This window comes from Lethenteron reissneri, chromosome 20 (genome assembly GCF_015708825.2).
Source record: "Lethenteron reissneri isolate LAM-NWPU_2019-01 chromosome 20, ASM1570882v1, whole genome shotgun sequence".
NCBI lineage: Eukaryota > Metazoa > Chordata > Hyperoartia > Petromyzontiformes > Petromyzontidae > Lethenteron > Lethenteron reissneri.
In genome coordinates this window covers 4,703,292-4,718,758 of record NC_083798.1, presented here as the reverse complement: position 1 = coordinate 4,718,758, position 15,467 = coordinate 4,703,292, and the positions used below count along the sequence as shown (strand labels likewise).

The following is a 15,467-nucleotide window of genomic DNA, read 5'->3' as shown; positions in this document are numbered from 1 at the left end:
CTCTGCTACGATCCACTAATCCCACCTACAGAGCTGGACTACAGCAGCATGTGTTCGGTCTGCCACCGCACCCGTGGCGCGACGCCTGCCATGCGATGTGGCCCACGTGCTGCGTTTTGCAGCAAAGACCACGAGTGCAGGGGAAGGGGTCTGTGCAACGCAGCGTGTCAGATGCGAGTGCCGTGGAGTGCCGTGCAGCGCCGTCCACAATTACTTGCGGCGCAGTTATCCTCGTCGCTGCCATCGATGCAGTCGATGTCGGCATCGCAGCGCCAGCGCTGAGGGATGCAGTGGCCATTACGGCACTGGAATTGATCGTGGTCGCAACGGGGAGAGCAGTCCTTCTGCAGAGCCAACAGGGACAGAAAAAGCCTGTCAGTGGTATCCAACAAAGACAGCGGTATCCATGTGTGCGCATGCTGGGCATGTGTACAAGTGTGGTATATGCACGCAGATGCGCGTGTGTGTGTATATATTAAAGTGCAACTCGCCTGGCACAGGCGCCGTGGTGACGTCACCATCACTTCGTGGCGAATGGCGGGTTTTGGTATTGGTATATATTAAGCATGTGTGTGGGGTTTTGTATGTTATTCATATCACAGTTGCTGAGGACAGGCCTTAAGGGCCATGAATGCCCAGTGACAAGCAACAAACAGCACTATTTAAGGTATAATGCATGAGTGAGCCGGTTTCTTGAATTGAGCATGTTTTAAGAACTCAGGAAAGAGATGATGGGAGGGGAATTTCAAAGTTAAGCAGTACCTAGGATTGAAGCAGAAGTGTTTAACCCTGCAGTATAGTGTTTGAAAAAAATCGTGGATGAGATCAAATGGTAAATTGCACATATACGCACAAATGCAAGCATATTGGTGTGTGCATTGCACACGTACATACGTGCATGTATATATGCACACCGTTGTAATCAACACAAGTTAATTTATCGCTGTCTTATTCTTTCATACGGCTGATATAGATGCGGAGCCACAACTACAATTTCATATTCCGGTGGTCAAGCCAGATAGCCGCATCAGGAGCAGCGCAGTGTATCGCTGTCATGTCTCCTTCGTACTTGTCAATCGAACATTGCGTCGTTATATTCTTTGTTGCCGTGATCAGTTATGATCCGCGAGACACATTCACAAACCTCGTCGGAGCCATCGGAGCAGTCGTGGTCACCATCGCAACGCCAGCGGCCAGCGATGCAGCGTCCGTTCGCGCACGAGAACTCGCTCTCAGAGCACGGCCGCGGAGCTGTGTAGGCAGGACACAGAAAACCCATGAGGCTTCGACTTTAGCCCAACAACTGAGAAATACAAGCTCCGTTAACCCGTGTGCACTACATAGACTACATACTCGCCATTCATTGAAGTGAAGCATTATGGGTAATGCTTACGTATACTTTTACCCATAATTCTCCACCTTACCAATAATGCTCCACAGCAATGTATAGTGAGTTTTTATACGAAATTATTTTTTTTGCATTGAACCGGACTCCATAGTTTAGACAGAGTGGTCGTGGTCACCCAGCGGCTCTTGATTAACATTTCTGACTCTGCTGATGAGACCCACAAGGTTGAAACCAGTCCAGTGTTTTCTTGCTAAAAAACAAATGCTACCGAATAAATATTGGTCTGGAAAGCCAAGAGGTGTTCTGCTTAAATAAGTATATATGTATATGCACTGCAGGTGTTCAAACTAGCAAGTTCCAGATTGTTTCTGGGTTGTTATTTTTACTGAAGGCTTGACCATATTGACTACTCAGTTGAGATATACCATTAGAATTTATTTTACTATTAGTGTTGGTGGCTAACCTAAGTATTTTTTGGAAAGCAATGTTTGGAAATATAACAGGCCTCAAACTAAGCACAATACAGGGACTCCTCTACTTACAAACAAGTTATGTTCCAGGTCTGTTCGTAAGTCCAACTTTACTCCTGTCGATTCCAAACATGTTGTACAGCATTTACACTAAACGGGAAATGGCTTTAAAAGTTGTATAATCTCCTGAAGATGTTGTTGCCACTAGTTCTTCATGTTCTGCAGATGTAGATGTCACCACCGCCATTTATTGCGTGGCGGTTGAACTTACAACTCTTGGTCCGAAAGGGTAACTGGACATACGGACAGGTTTGTTCGTATGTTTGATAGTTCGTAAGTCGAATTTTGTAAGTTGAGGAGTCCCTGCGCATTAATTTACTCATAATGAAGATTCATTATAAATTTACTTACAAACAGAGAACAATTACATCACATGAGTGTAATCTAATAGCCAATATTAAGAGGAATACATCGATGTGAAGAAAAACATTTTTGAAACACAAATATCATCAACATTACATGCCTTATTTTAATATTTAAAACAATTCCACCTCATTAGAGTAGAGCTCTGGCCTCGAATCTCGGCTATACAAATCTACAAGGATTAAAACAGGGCTTCATCTTTCTGTCTGCACCGAGGACCCTTAACAGCTGCCATGAAATAAAACGTTAAGATCCAGCCCCTTGATTGTGATCAGTGTAGCGTAGGTTTTAATGTAGAAGTAACAGACAAATTACTATAGCACTTACTCCCAGATGAAGAAATGGATAAGGAATGAGTTCTGGTGTACGGGTCATATTGTACATCCTCCATTGCCTTTGCAAACCCTATGGTACATTTTAGGATCCATTGAGACTTAAGAGTAATCAACCCCTAATGATACTTGTACTCCCATAAAATGGCACAGTCCTGAAATTGTTTGCCTCTGCTGGCAGAATGATCTGTACTAGACGAAGCTCTAGAGCTTCCCTAAATAATGTTTTTGCCTGCTCTTCCACACCAACCAGACATCTTGGAAGATGGAGTACCCACACTTTACCTCACCATACACAACCCTGCTGATTGTGGTGTACCCATTTATACAACTGGGTAGACAGAGGCGGGGGAGATTTAAGAAACTTGCCCATATTTCAGCTGTCGTGCCGAGAGATCTAACTGGTGACGTCTGGATGACAAGTCCAATGTGTCCTAACAATGATACCATGGCAGCATACCTCAGTCCCCTAGGGACTATGCAAATTACTCAATTGATAATCCTGGATTTTGGAGACATATTCTATAAGAAGGTGGCACTTGATGGTCATGGCAGGCAAGTGCAAATGGAAGTTTGAAAGCATATTACATGCACAGTCACCTACCTTTGAAAATGTGTCACCCATCACTAGGGCAGTGTGATGCAAGAAGCAAAATAAAACAAAGCGAAAAAAAGTAAAATGGGACATGGAGACATGGGATAACGTGAGACATGTTGAATACTGGACAACAATGGTAACGTGATTGAATATTTCCAAACGATGATTAAAACTGGTAATGTTGTGACCATGGCAAAAGAGAACAGGACTGAATGACAATGAGATGCCTTGAATAAGAGTTGATTACAATGAAAGATATTAATCAATAGAAGTTTAATTAATGTCAGGCGCACAATGGAGATGGCACAAGACATCTTACAAGGCGGCAAGAAATTCATAAATAAGTATATTCAGCTCAACTAGTGTAATGATGCATGCAGGTTAATGACCCATTCAACATTTCAAAGCAACTGCATATTTTGCTCGAATATATCACCCCTCCCTCAAATAACACGCCATGCAGGGGTTGTTTCCAAAAATAATTATGTTCCATCTGCTTTTCCCACCTAAATATTGCAAACAAATCCCGATTTATTTTGAGTGAGGATGATCAAATTCACCTGGAATGCACCCAATCCATCAGCTAACTGAAGCCAAGCAGGATCGAGCCTCCACAGAGACTTATATGGGGTGACCACAAAGCACACAAAACAGATATGCAGTTGGCGGTGGGTTTGGAATAGTGGGCAGTGCAGAAAAACCCACTGCTGTTCTGCACTCCACTAACTTTCACCAACCCACACCGACCAGCGTAGTGAAGCCTGGTCAAATATCCCTCGCGCGCCCCTGGCAAGGCATCGGGAGGCCCTAATCCACTAGTGGATTGACACAACTGGCTACACACATGCAGCAACAACAACAGCAGCAGCCGCCACTAAGTGGCGGTGGAGTCACCAGTTGCCCTTGTGCCAATCTCGGCGCGCTGTGACGCCACGTGAAGTGTTGAAAGGCTCGCTTGGCAGCAGTTCACGGGGCAGACCCGGGTGCTGTGGGCTGACCGACTGATGTACACGTGCATACGTCCGGACCATAGGGTATATCGCAGCGGTGTTCCGCTCTATACTAATAGGGTTTTTCCCCTTTTTCTGGCAACAAAACTGACACCTTTTGCAAGGAATCATGCTTACATTAACCACAATACTTGCAGTCAAATGCAATCTAATGTAAGCATGATTCCTTGCAAAAGGTGTCAGTTTTGTTGCCAGAAAAAAGGGGAAAAATCCTATTAGTATATTTTGGTACTGGCAAAGGAGGTCCCATGATGGTGTTCCGCTCGTTTAACAAAATGTGCCGCGGAAAACTTGGGGAGTTTTCCCGAGTCTGCGGTGGGGGAATGGCACCGTCCATGATACTTACTACAGCCCTCCTCGTCAGAGTTGTCTCCACAGTCGTTGTCGTAGTCACACTGCCAGCGCCCCGGCACACAACGGTTGTTCTTGCAGCGGAACTGGTACGGCTCACAGGTTCTGTCCTCTGCACGCGACCAAGGGAACACGGAAATATGAGTTCCACCACTGGGTTGCCGAATTGCAAGTTCCTCTTTCGCACACGTTGGCTACCGATCCACGTCCTTCGCATCCTCTCCATGTCTGTCTGTCACCTTTGTTATCGGCAACACCAACGTCATTTATAAAGCAAGGATAAACTTTACAGGGGTACGAATATGGAACAGAGCAGGCATCATACACAAGGGAAAAGGCATCGAATATGAAAGCATTGAAAGAAAACTAGTCAATGCAATACACACTAGATATGAAACTAAAACAGAAAATACTAAAACAGTCCTGTTGGATTGAATACAGAATCTACATTTGTTATTGCCTAAGTGGCTGTCCTTAAACCTTTCAAACTATTTCACAAAAAAATCGAAATAGTTTGAAAAACAACCCCCAAGCAGACAGCTTTTTTCAATTCCACAGGTGGAGCATCCCACGAGAGTGGGCCTACAAAACGAAAGCGTCCGTCCCAAGTGTGACGTGCGCACGTGCCCACAGGGTGTTGAAGCGCTCTTCCGCTCGTGAGCGCAGAGTCTTGTCTGTCGCTCTCTCGCGTGCCGACACTCACCGCACTCCTCCTTGGGCTCGTCCGACGTGTCGCCGCAATCGTCGTCCCCGTCGCACTTCCACCGGGACGGGATGCAGCGTCCTGTGCCCTTGCAGCGGAACTCCTCCTGGCCGCACGTCATCTGGGCTGTTGGCATGCGGCGCACGGCATGGGCGAGATGGGAGGACGGCAGGTGAGAGCATGGAAAATAAAAACATGGTATTTGCAGAGGAGCAATACCATACGAAAATTTATATTACACATACACACCCTTCTTGGTTCTTTCGGTAAACATAATTAAATAATTTTCACTATTTTATTATGTTTTTTTTCTTTTCCTTCTACGTGACTTTACCGAAAGAACCAAGAAGACGAATCCCTGCAGTCACGAAAGCTTTAAATCGAAATACACACCCGTTCCGAATAATGACCATGATTCCTTGGTTTAAATGGATACGAAAGAAATGTGGCTCAGGCTATCAATTGCCCACGTTGACATACTGAGCCAACATCTCAAAGATAATATTTTCAGATGGGGCAGGTTTGATTTGCTATTACCCACTCAAGTGACCAGCAAACTTGAATCCCATCCATTACTAGCTTGTCATCTCTCTCAGCAGAAATTGATCATTCCAAGGCAATACACTTCAAAACATTGTTAAATTACAATGGATTCATCCGTCCTCAATTCCAGGAATACAAACATCTGAGGTTTGGTTCAAAGAGCTAGAAAAATGTATTTAAAATCAAAAGCTACTCCAGAGGCTGAGCTCCCTCTGCAGTAACTCATGGGAAGGAGGTCCCAGGGGAGATACGCGTTTGGTGGGGGCACATCGTGCCTGTATAAAAGCTCATCTCTGCACGACTGTCCCCCTACACGCAAGGGATTGCTGATGTAAACAATAAGAAGAGTCAACACAGATGTATAAAAACGACAATATTAATGAGCAAAAACACTGTTTGTGTTGGTCAAAAGAGCTATGTTGACCAAGACAGTGGAAGGCATTTGAGGGCATCCCAGTCTGTTCTCTGTCGGTTACACAGCAGCTGAGCAACACATTGCGCTTACTGCAGTTGGCAGGCTCATCAGAGCCATCCCCGCAGTCGTTGTCACGGTCGCACACCCACACGCGCGGGATGCATCGCTTGGTCGACGAACACTGGAACTGGTTAGGGGCGCACGTGACCTCTGCTAAACAGACAAAGACATCCGAAACCAAAATCAAACAGTGCTGTTGCACTCAACTCTTTGATCTGCACGACGGAGTCCGTGCCAAGCCCGGTCAGCCTCGTCTTATTCAACAGCACAACTTGGTAGCTCGCATTTTGTCAATGAGGCTGTTATTTAGAAGGTTTCCAAGCGGTCTACTCCTAGAGCTGGAGGCAGCCACTGCCAGATAATGTTGCAGGACATTGACATGAAGTTTGCTTTGTAGAAAGTGTTAATGGGCAAGCGTACAAAATAGTGCTCTAAATTCAAAACTTGAATTCTCCTCAAATTGATCATTACTCCAGAGGTCCCTTTCATGTGCCCTCGTCAGGGTCAGGGAGCCCATGTATTGAACCTGCAGAGTTTCCTGATTGGTAAATGACAAGTGACAAACAGGGTATATCATGAGATTATTAAGTTATTGTATTTGGCTTCTGGACATATTAAAATTGTAGATTAGGCTTTGCATACCGACTGTGCCAGAGTGATTGAAAGGAAAACGTGTCATTAAACAGCATTGTTGGTACATCTCACAAAGCATTAGTGTTCCTCTGAAATAGGATGACCCTCAATTCACGAGCTGAATTTGACGTATATTTAATGAAAGCCCAAGACCTCGTGTTATTGTGTGCGCTCAGCGGGTGCGGCAATACATACGGCAATCCTTCTCATCCTCGCCGTCTCCGCAATTATCCTGGCCATTACAGCGGAAGATGCCTGGGATGCAGCGATGGGTGGTGCGACACTTGAATTGGCTTGGCAGGCAGACGTGAACATCTGCACAATCGCACGCGCGCACACGCGCAAGTGCATGTTATCAAGCAACCACTTGGCATTCTAACGTGTACAATTCTCGTGCGGTGTAACTTACGAGCGATATGCAGCGTAATACTTCAGAACAACGTGAAGCCGCCTACCACAGTTGGCTTCATCAGAGCCGTCCCCGCAGTCATTGTCCCCGTCGCAGATGAAGGCTGGATTGGTGCAGATGCCGTTCTTGCACTGGAATTGGCCAGGACGGCACTTAAAATCAGCTGTAAGGGAAGTCACAGAAGTGCACACAAAAGGCACACAAGCAGCAACTACAATCAATCCCACCGTTTTTATTGCACCATGAACACAGAAATGCCGGGCTTAGAAATGAGCTCAACTTTGAGTTTATACGATTTTATTTAAGTATTTCATTCTCAATAAGCTTTGGCTGCCTCTTTTCAGGAACAGCCCCAATGCGATCAAAGTAATTCCGGCAAGACCTTGTCAGCCCGAAAGGCCGCACTTACGGCAGTCAGCTGGCTCATCCGAGCGGTCTCCGCAGTCATCCTCCGTGTCGCACTTCCACCAGAAGGGGATGCACTTGTCATTCTTGCACACGAACTACGTGAGAAAGGCCAAGCAGGTATCACGTGACACTCTTTTACAGTGATAGTAAATAGCCGGGACACTCTGTGGCTGTCCAGAACTTCATGTACAAATGTACTAGGATGTACAAGTTAACGTGAATGCATCGTAGGGTTTACAGCGCCGAGCATGGCGAGTACGAGATTATTTTTTCAACCAAAGAAAAATATTTCTTTGAAACTAGAAAAGGACATGAATGAAATACGGCAGCTTTTCTAAGGTTATTTATAATCTTGCAATAAGCTACAGTTATATAATTATTTATGTTCTCATTTCGAGTATAGAAAGTGTGATTATAGGCTGTGATACATATTAAGTGTCATATTCCAACAGTTTTATTATGTGATATAAACGTATTTTATGACCAGCACCAGTTCTGGCAATGCATCTTTCCTGGTACACAAGTTACACATTTTTGCCAAGTCACCCTAAGGCTGAATCAAGCCATGTTTGCATATCAATTAAACAAGGTGATGCATGGTCTGTAATTAAACCCAGATCATTTATTTCATAACAAGGTATGCTATCCACCATGCTACCAATCCCCAAAGATATACTTACTACACACCTGTAAACAAATAAATACACCCACAGGGCACTCAAAGATCCCCTGTATAGCCTCAACAGACTGTCGGGGCAAGTGTTGTTAGCGAAAACCTATGAAGGCCGGCACGGCACAAGAGGGGGTGGGTGGCGAGGACCATGTCCAGTCAACTTTGTCTCCCTCGTGATGATGTTTACACATGACATCAGGTACTCATTCGAGGATGAGTCGACTTAGGGGAGGCCCAAGAATAATTGTCACTGTTGTTGACCGTGAGCGGGTATCAAATCCGGGTCGCCGCGTTCGTAGTGCAGTGCTGCTAACTGCTATACCTCCCAACACCACACACACACACGGACACACAAGCATAAAACAACACTTATAAACACACCTGACTTGCAGTGCAGTTCGAAAGGCAGGTACGCCCATCACTGGCCAGGTAGAAATTGGTGGGGCAGGCACACTTGTACTGACCGCCCGGTGAGATCAGGCACAGGTTGCTGCAGCCTCCGTTGTTCACTTTGCACGGATGATTGGGAACTGGAGTACAAACAGTGGGCGTGTTAATAAAACAGAGTAAAAGCAACCAAACGGGCTTGGAATCAATGTGGAAGTGATCCAAACACGTTAAAGCATGCGGCACTGATTTGGCGCTTCAACAATAAGCTGGAAATAGCTGCAGTGAACACCGATTGTGTGATGGGCATTTTCGAATACTCCAGATAAAAAACGTAGTTTTTCAAAACATGCAGTGTTTGTTGTACTATTTTTACTATGATTAATATATATCAGCAGTTATTCATATGAATTTCCACAGTCACAAAAGTTAAGTCATATATCAGCAGCTTCTCTGATGTCAACTTTTTTTTCCAGTCTCTTCACAATAAATATCACATTGATTAAAATCTGCTATACGCATATCCAATCTCAACATTATCCTTCTTGAATAAAGGATAGATTGCAGCTGAAACACACTGTGAATATACACATTGTGTTAAGAATACAGGTTTCCTCAGTCAATATTATGATTCGTAATTGGGGTTTGGGGATAGGCCACAACACAGCCAAACAAATTATAATTTCCTGGATGTTTTATTCTGCCTTTCTGGTTCTTGTCCTGATGGCGTTCGACACAAATTAAAGTGAAATGTCGTATCCAATTGCTACATTTTTAGTCAGAATTCGGTGAGCCGAAGCAACAATTTGCACGTTAAAAATGTGGAGGTTTTAGCAATGCAAATTTGGCCAAATCATTACATAGTCCAACTGAAAATTGTATTATTAATATATAAATTATGTTGCGGTGACCCAAAGGCACAATGATGACATGATGGTGCAAGTGCCCTGGCCAATATAACACCCGCAACATAAACTAACGGGCAACGTGGAGATGGCTCTAGCATTGACCGCTGCTCGTTGGCGATTGTTGATGACCGCCGTGGGCATTATAATCAGCGGCAGTGCAAGCTGATACCGTCAGGCTGCCGGAAGGGGTGGTACACATGCAGGTCCATGGGCCTGTGCAGCGTGCTGATGAGCGTCGTCCGGTCTGCGCCCGTGCTCTTGTGCGCTCGGTTCACCGTCTTCGTCTCCCAGTCGGTCCAGTAGACGTGGTCCTCGAAGAGGGACAGCGCGAAGATATGCGGAATGTCCTCGCTCACAACTGCAGGTGCCAAACGCGATGGGGAAAGGGCACAGGCCACACAGATCGCACCCAGAGACACGCAGATCAGGATCCTCGCCCCCCCTGTAGCCAAATAGTCTGGTAACGAGAACCTATGAGGGCCAACTCGGCACATGAACGGGTGGTGTGGCTAGCACCACCATCATACCAGGTACTCATTTAAGGCTGTGTCATGCTAGGGGAGGCAAAAGACTGGTGCAGATTGGAATGGTCCCTGATTTTAGCCATGGCCAGGAACCAAACTCATGTTGCGGGATTCATAGCACAGGCCGCTCACCAATGTACTGCTCCACACCAGAAAATACACTTGCATATACTTTTAAAAAAAAAAAACAGTCACTAATTAAGTATATTTTTAAAAATCGAAAACCATGCATGATTTTCAATAGTTCTACATTCATGCATGTTGAACAAGTCCTTTATGCTTCCACATTTGGCACAATGAAATCATATTTCATTTAACTTGGTCATTCTAAACGTATGCATGGGGGAGACATAGGATAAGAAGATCATAAAACACCTTTAGGTACTGCTAATTAATAAATTTCACAATTAAATTAATGAGGAACCGTAATCATTTAAAGGATAAAAACAGTATTTTCAATGTTCTCTGACAAGATGAGATAAATAAGATCGATGGTGAGGTACAGAAAATATGATTTGCATTCGCCTTGCATGGTGTTGATATTATTTAATTCTTGACAAGAGTAGAGAGTACTACGAATAAATAAATGTCTTCTTTATATATGCACACACGTACATATATAACGTACTTTCTAAAAGCCGTTCATCGTAACATGGTGGCTTGACTTAAAACAGCAGCAAATGTGAATTAACCGTGACTGCTTGCACTCATAACTGAATCCCTTAAGTGAAGTAATAAAATAATAAAAATAAAACATAATAAAATAATTCTCACGACGTTTCGGCCGCAACGCAAGCAGCCGTCCTCTTCACCTGAGGATGGCTGCTTGCGTCGTGGCCGAAACGTCGTGAGAATTATTTTATTATGTTTTATTTTTATTATTTTATTACTTCCCTTCTACGTGACTTTACCGAAAGAACCAAGAAGATGAATCCCTGCAGTCACGAAAGCTTTAAATCGAAATTGAATCCCTTAAGGTTACACTGCCGTTCGCTCCGTGTTAAATCGTGGTGCGCGCCATCAACCTGTGTGCCTGTTGGCTCCGTCCATGTCCGCAAACTGGATGTAGTCCTCGCGCGCGTCCGCCCAGTAGATGCGGTTGTTGACGTAGTCCAGCGACAGCCCGTTGGGCCACGTGATCTTGGTGTCAATGACCACGCTGCGGTTGCTGCCGTCCATGCCCATGCGTCCAATGTGCGGGTGCTCACCCCAGTCCGACCAGTACAGGTACCTGCCAACGGACGCGTTCAACGGGGTCACCCTTGCGCCACCGACGTCCTTCCACGCTCGCCTCGGCATTGTGGTGAAGATGCAGCCCCCCCCCCCCCCCGCAATTGCTCGCTCACGCCACTGGTTTTTTTTACGCGAGAGAGCTCTAGAGAGCGCCTCCAGCAGATCGTTTGTGCCAACTCTTCCACGCTGGACAGACACCTTGGAGGAGGTGGAAGTAAGATGACTGTAACCCACTGCTCATGAGCATGTCGATCCACTGCGGGGTAGCGTTTGAAACTGCTCGGGGGACTAGAGGGAGGTAGGAACGAAGAAACCTGCCGCCACCTTTGTTTCGCTCGCCACACTGGGAGATCGAATGGAAGCGATTGCCGCGTCCAGCGTGCTAACCGTTACGGCGCGGCAGCATCCTGCGTGTCGCAGTGCATGCCTGAAATGCAGCAACATGAGAGGCGTGGGTTCGCTGAGCATGAATGTGAATGAGCACTCGCATGCAAGAGCAGCACGGTGCCTGAATGAGGCAGCACATCAACTCGGTTGTTTCCTCTATCTGTGCAGAATTTTAGTATTCCTCTCTCACATGCGTAGGTTTTTTTCATTCTGTGGCCACTGTGAGTTTCTCCCTCATGCCATAAAACCTCAAATTGTAATTGGCCAAATATTCCAAAGCATGACCTTTGAGTATATTACCACTGAGGCTCACAAAGCACATCCGGGAAAATTAAAACAAAATGTCTATTGCTTTCATGAATACTACTTGTGCGCTGAAATGAGTAGACTGCTGTGAATGGCTCGAAGGGTAAATAAGATACGAGTTTCGCTTGAGTGTTATGCGTTTCATTTAGGTGATTTCACAGTTATTAAAGGTATAGTCAAATCTCACTTTCGAGTCCATGGCCTTACACAGTTATTGTATTTTGGCAAAAGCACACACGCCCTGCTAAATCTGCCACACACCACCTCGTGCAAGCCCACGCACGCCCACTAGGCCCCCCCCATGTTCACTCACCCTCCACGGACATCCACAGCGAGGGCCCGGGGCTCCTTGAGGCCATTATTAAGCAGCACGGTGCGATAGAGCCCATTCAGTTTGGACACCTCGATGGTGTCCCGCCCCTTGTCGCACCAGTAGAGATTGCCACCGATCCAGTCGACCGCGAGTCCGTCTGGGTTGCTGAGGCTGGTGCGGTGCAGGACCTACAATGCAATGATCATTGAAGAGCCGAATGTATTACCATTTCATTTTCTTCTTGATGAAAAGTGGAATTAACAGTTCTCCTTGGTTTAGTTTTCACTTTAGTTTAGCTAAAGTTCCTAGAAGCACGATATTAACGACTAAAACGAATGGCTTTTGCTGCCCCTAAAATTGCAGTGGTACAATGTGTGAGCAGGCTCGTCACAGGGGGTGAATATAAATTACTTTGGTAATTTTTCTAAATGTACAATACGTTTAAAGGGGATCCAATTTCGATTAGATTTTTTTATGTTCATGACTAGTTAACTAAAATTCTGATTCTGTTTACAAAATCAACATATGATTTAACTTTTCAATCAACACTGGCAAAATTCTACAATTATGAATGTGGTTAAATATTAACAGGTAAAACAACGTGCTTTGTGTGCCAATGTTGTACGCTTAGACACACTTGCACGGGTATGTAAGAAAATGCACAGGTCACATTGCACATTACATAAACAAAGACACCCACCCCATGTTCGTCCTCAGAGTTTATACTCTGATGCAATATCTACCGCAAGTAGATTGGTAGGCAGTAGGAAAAAGCAGAGACATATACATATTAGTAGTGAAAGGTTAATCAGCGGTAACATTAACGGCTATATCTATGTAATGATATGAAGCCACATTCAGGCAAAGTCCAAGATAAGTTATAGTTTTTTTATTAGGGGTGTTAGTATCACTCAAGAGATAGTTATTTTGAGGAAACGAAACATGTTGAAATAAGACGTATAATTATTCAACTAAAGTGATCAGAATTTAAAAGTATGAAATTCGTGAAAATGGAATTTAACTTGCAAACTACATATTGCATGTAATTTAAGCAATTAAAAAACTAGTTTTTCAAGATATTCATCTTTAGAGCTTAAGGAACGAGATACAATGGTTGGCGTTCAATGCAATTTGTAAAAAGGGTAATTTTAATAATCATATTTTTGGACTGAGCAACGGTGAATGCAGTTGTAACGTTTGCTCATTGTGCGTTTACTTATAAACACGCGGTGAATTTAGTAATTAGCATGTAATTAGCATTCAGCCGTGGTCCGGAATTTAACCCGGATTACTGCGATCACAGTGCAGTACTCAGCCTCCGATACAAACACAGATTATCGAGGATTCTAATAAACAATTCCAACAATACTTTCACTTGGGCAGTGAGCTACAGTTTAAATCACATACCACAGTATGTATTAAAGAAGAAACTTACAACAAATTGCATTATTGATGGTTTATCTTAAATGCTTCAACCATAAAACATATATACATTTCAAATTGATTTACTCAACAACAAAATAATAATATAAAACTCGTATAATAATGTCAATATCAACAACAATAAAAACCGTAAAATGCGCCATTTGCTTGAGGCTTCCTAGGAGGCCCTGATAAAGGGCACCGCTAATTGCTCTGTGCCTATATTGAGCATCTCCTCCACGAAATGGTATTTCCTGCGCTTGAATGACCGAAATTGTGTTTGTCATTCGGGTCAATGCGAAGGCTATCTTGTGCCAGACACCACAGCTTTGATGTAGTTTAAATTAAAATGTACTCCCGTACAAGAACTTCCTTTGATGTGTTAGGCTTATTTATTGAATAAACGTCACAACACGTAACGATTAAAACACCTATTGCAGACATTGATGGATATACATATACAAACATCCACCACTTACTCACAATTAAATACTAACAAGACTGAGGTGTGTCACTAAGTATTGTATAGCTTTGAAGCTGGAAGGATTTAATAGGACTGAATTTGTTGAGTTAGTTTTACAAATGTGTTGGTATATATTTTTGCAATGCAGGGATTATACAAAATCAGACTATAATTGCAGTACTACTATCTATGAATACATTATCATTCGATAATTTGTGCACCATTATATAGCTTCTAGGCGAAGTGGACCATCTGCTTTCTCCGAATTTGTACTAAAATAACACGAGACTGGTTATTCTTCATCTCATGTGATGAACAATAAAAACTAAATTTACACAATCTGGTTGCACTGCAATCACAGGACACAGATGCCTAATGCACAAGTCGAGGACAAAAGACTCGGTACGTATGCATCTGCAGCTATGCACATGAAACCGTAGACCACGAAAATCCGCACTGCCCCAAACAGAAATTTAAAGCCAGTGGGTGGGTGTATCTGCAAATTCACAAACTCTCGCGCAAAGCAATTACACAGGTACATCACGTACAACGGACTTCACGAGCCACACGAAATCATCATCATCAGGCACCGAGGAGGAAGAGGGGAGGGTTCGCCCGAGCCTTTTATTCACCTGTGTGTCGGATCCGTTCATGTGCATCCGTCGGATCATACTTCCTTGCGTGGTCACATCCGTCCAGTAAACCCATTGCTCGCTCCACTCAAAATCCAGAGCCACTGCATTGTTGAGCCCCTGCATTAAAAAAAAAACACAGCTCCGTGGATGTCCACACGCAGTAGATCACAGTAAATGGGTTTTAATGCGATGTTGTAATACCATTCTGTAATATCACTGAAATCTAATTCTATGCTATATATGTTCCTGTACACATCACAACTAAATGTTTTGACGTGTGTGTGTCGTAATACTGCAATCATGTGTTCATGCAGGATGGCATTTAAACATGTGTTGAATTTATATCAAATAAAGATTACTGCATCGTCATTTTCTGAGTCCATAACATTGCTGCATAGATAAATTCAATTAATTAGTCTTGAATATTTGATATAAAGCAGTATACACATTATACAAACTGCATTGCATATGGTAGGGCATAAAATGAAAAGCCGTTACTCTAAGAATTTGCAG

The 15,467-nt window shown here is 44.0% G+C and overlaps 1 protein-coding gene across 6 annotated transcripts in view; it reads right to left on the bottom strand.

Annotated features, from left to right (window-relative positions):
* LRP1 (LDL receptor related protein 1) overlaps nucleotides 1-15,467 on the bottom strand; it is a 308,287-nt gene that overhangs the window by 30,487 nt on the left and 262,333 nt on the right. For 3 of the 6 annotated variants that reach the window (XM_061554630.1, XM_061554631.1, XM_061554635.1), the window contains 14 exons: nucleotides 14,952-15,071; nucleotides 13,135-13,173; nucleotides 12,435-12,622; nucleotides 11,221-11,426; nucleotides 9,841-10,029; nucleotides 8,758-8,906; nucleotides 7,705-7,798; nucleotides 7,342-7,458; nucleotides 7,082-7,201; nucleotides 6,284-6,406; nucleotides 5,236-5,361; nucleotides 4,528-4,644; nucleotides 1,145-1,251; nucleotides 215-344 (listed from right to left, as the gene is read on the bottom strand). In XM_061554630.1, coding sequence (XP_061410614.1) covers nucleotides 215-344; nucleotides 1,145-1,251; nucleotides 4,528-4,644; nucleotides 5,236-5,361; nucleotides 6,284-6,406; nucleotides 7,082-7,201; nucleotides 7,342-7,458; nucleotides 7,705-7,798; nucleotides 8,758-8,906; nucleotides 9,841-10,029; nucleotides 11,221-11,426; nucleotides 12,435-12,622; nucleotides 13,135-13,173; nucleotides 14,952-15,071 — 1,825 coding nt within the window. The remainder of the gene's footprint in view (nucleotides 1-214; nucleotides 345-1,144; nucleotides 1,252-4,527; nucleotides 4,645-5,235; nucleotides 5,362-6,283; nucleotides 6,407-7,081; nucleotides 7,202-7,341; nucleotides 7,459-7,704; nucleotides 7,799-8,757; nucleotides 8,907-9,840; nucleotides 10,030-11,220; nucleotides 11,427-12,434; nucleotides 12,623-13,134; nucleotides 13,174-14,951; nucleotides 15,072-15,467) is intronic. The other 3 variants (XM_061554633.1, XM_061554634.1, XM_061554632.1) reach the window with 2 other exon arrangements.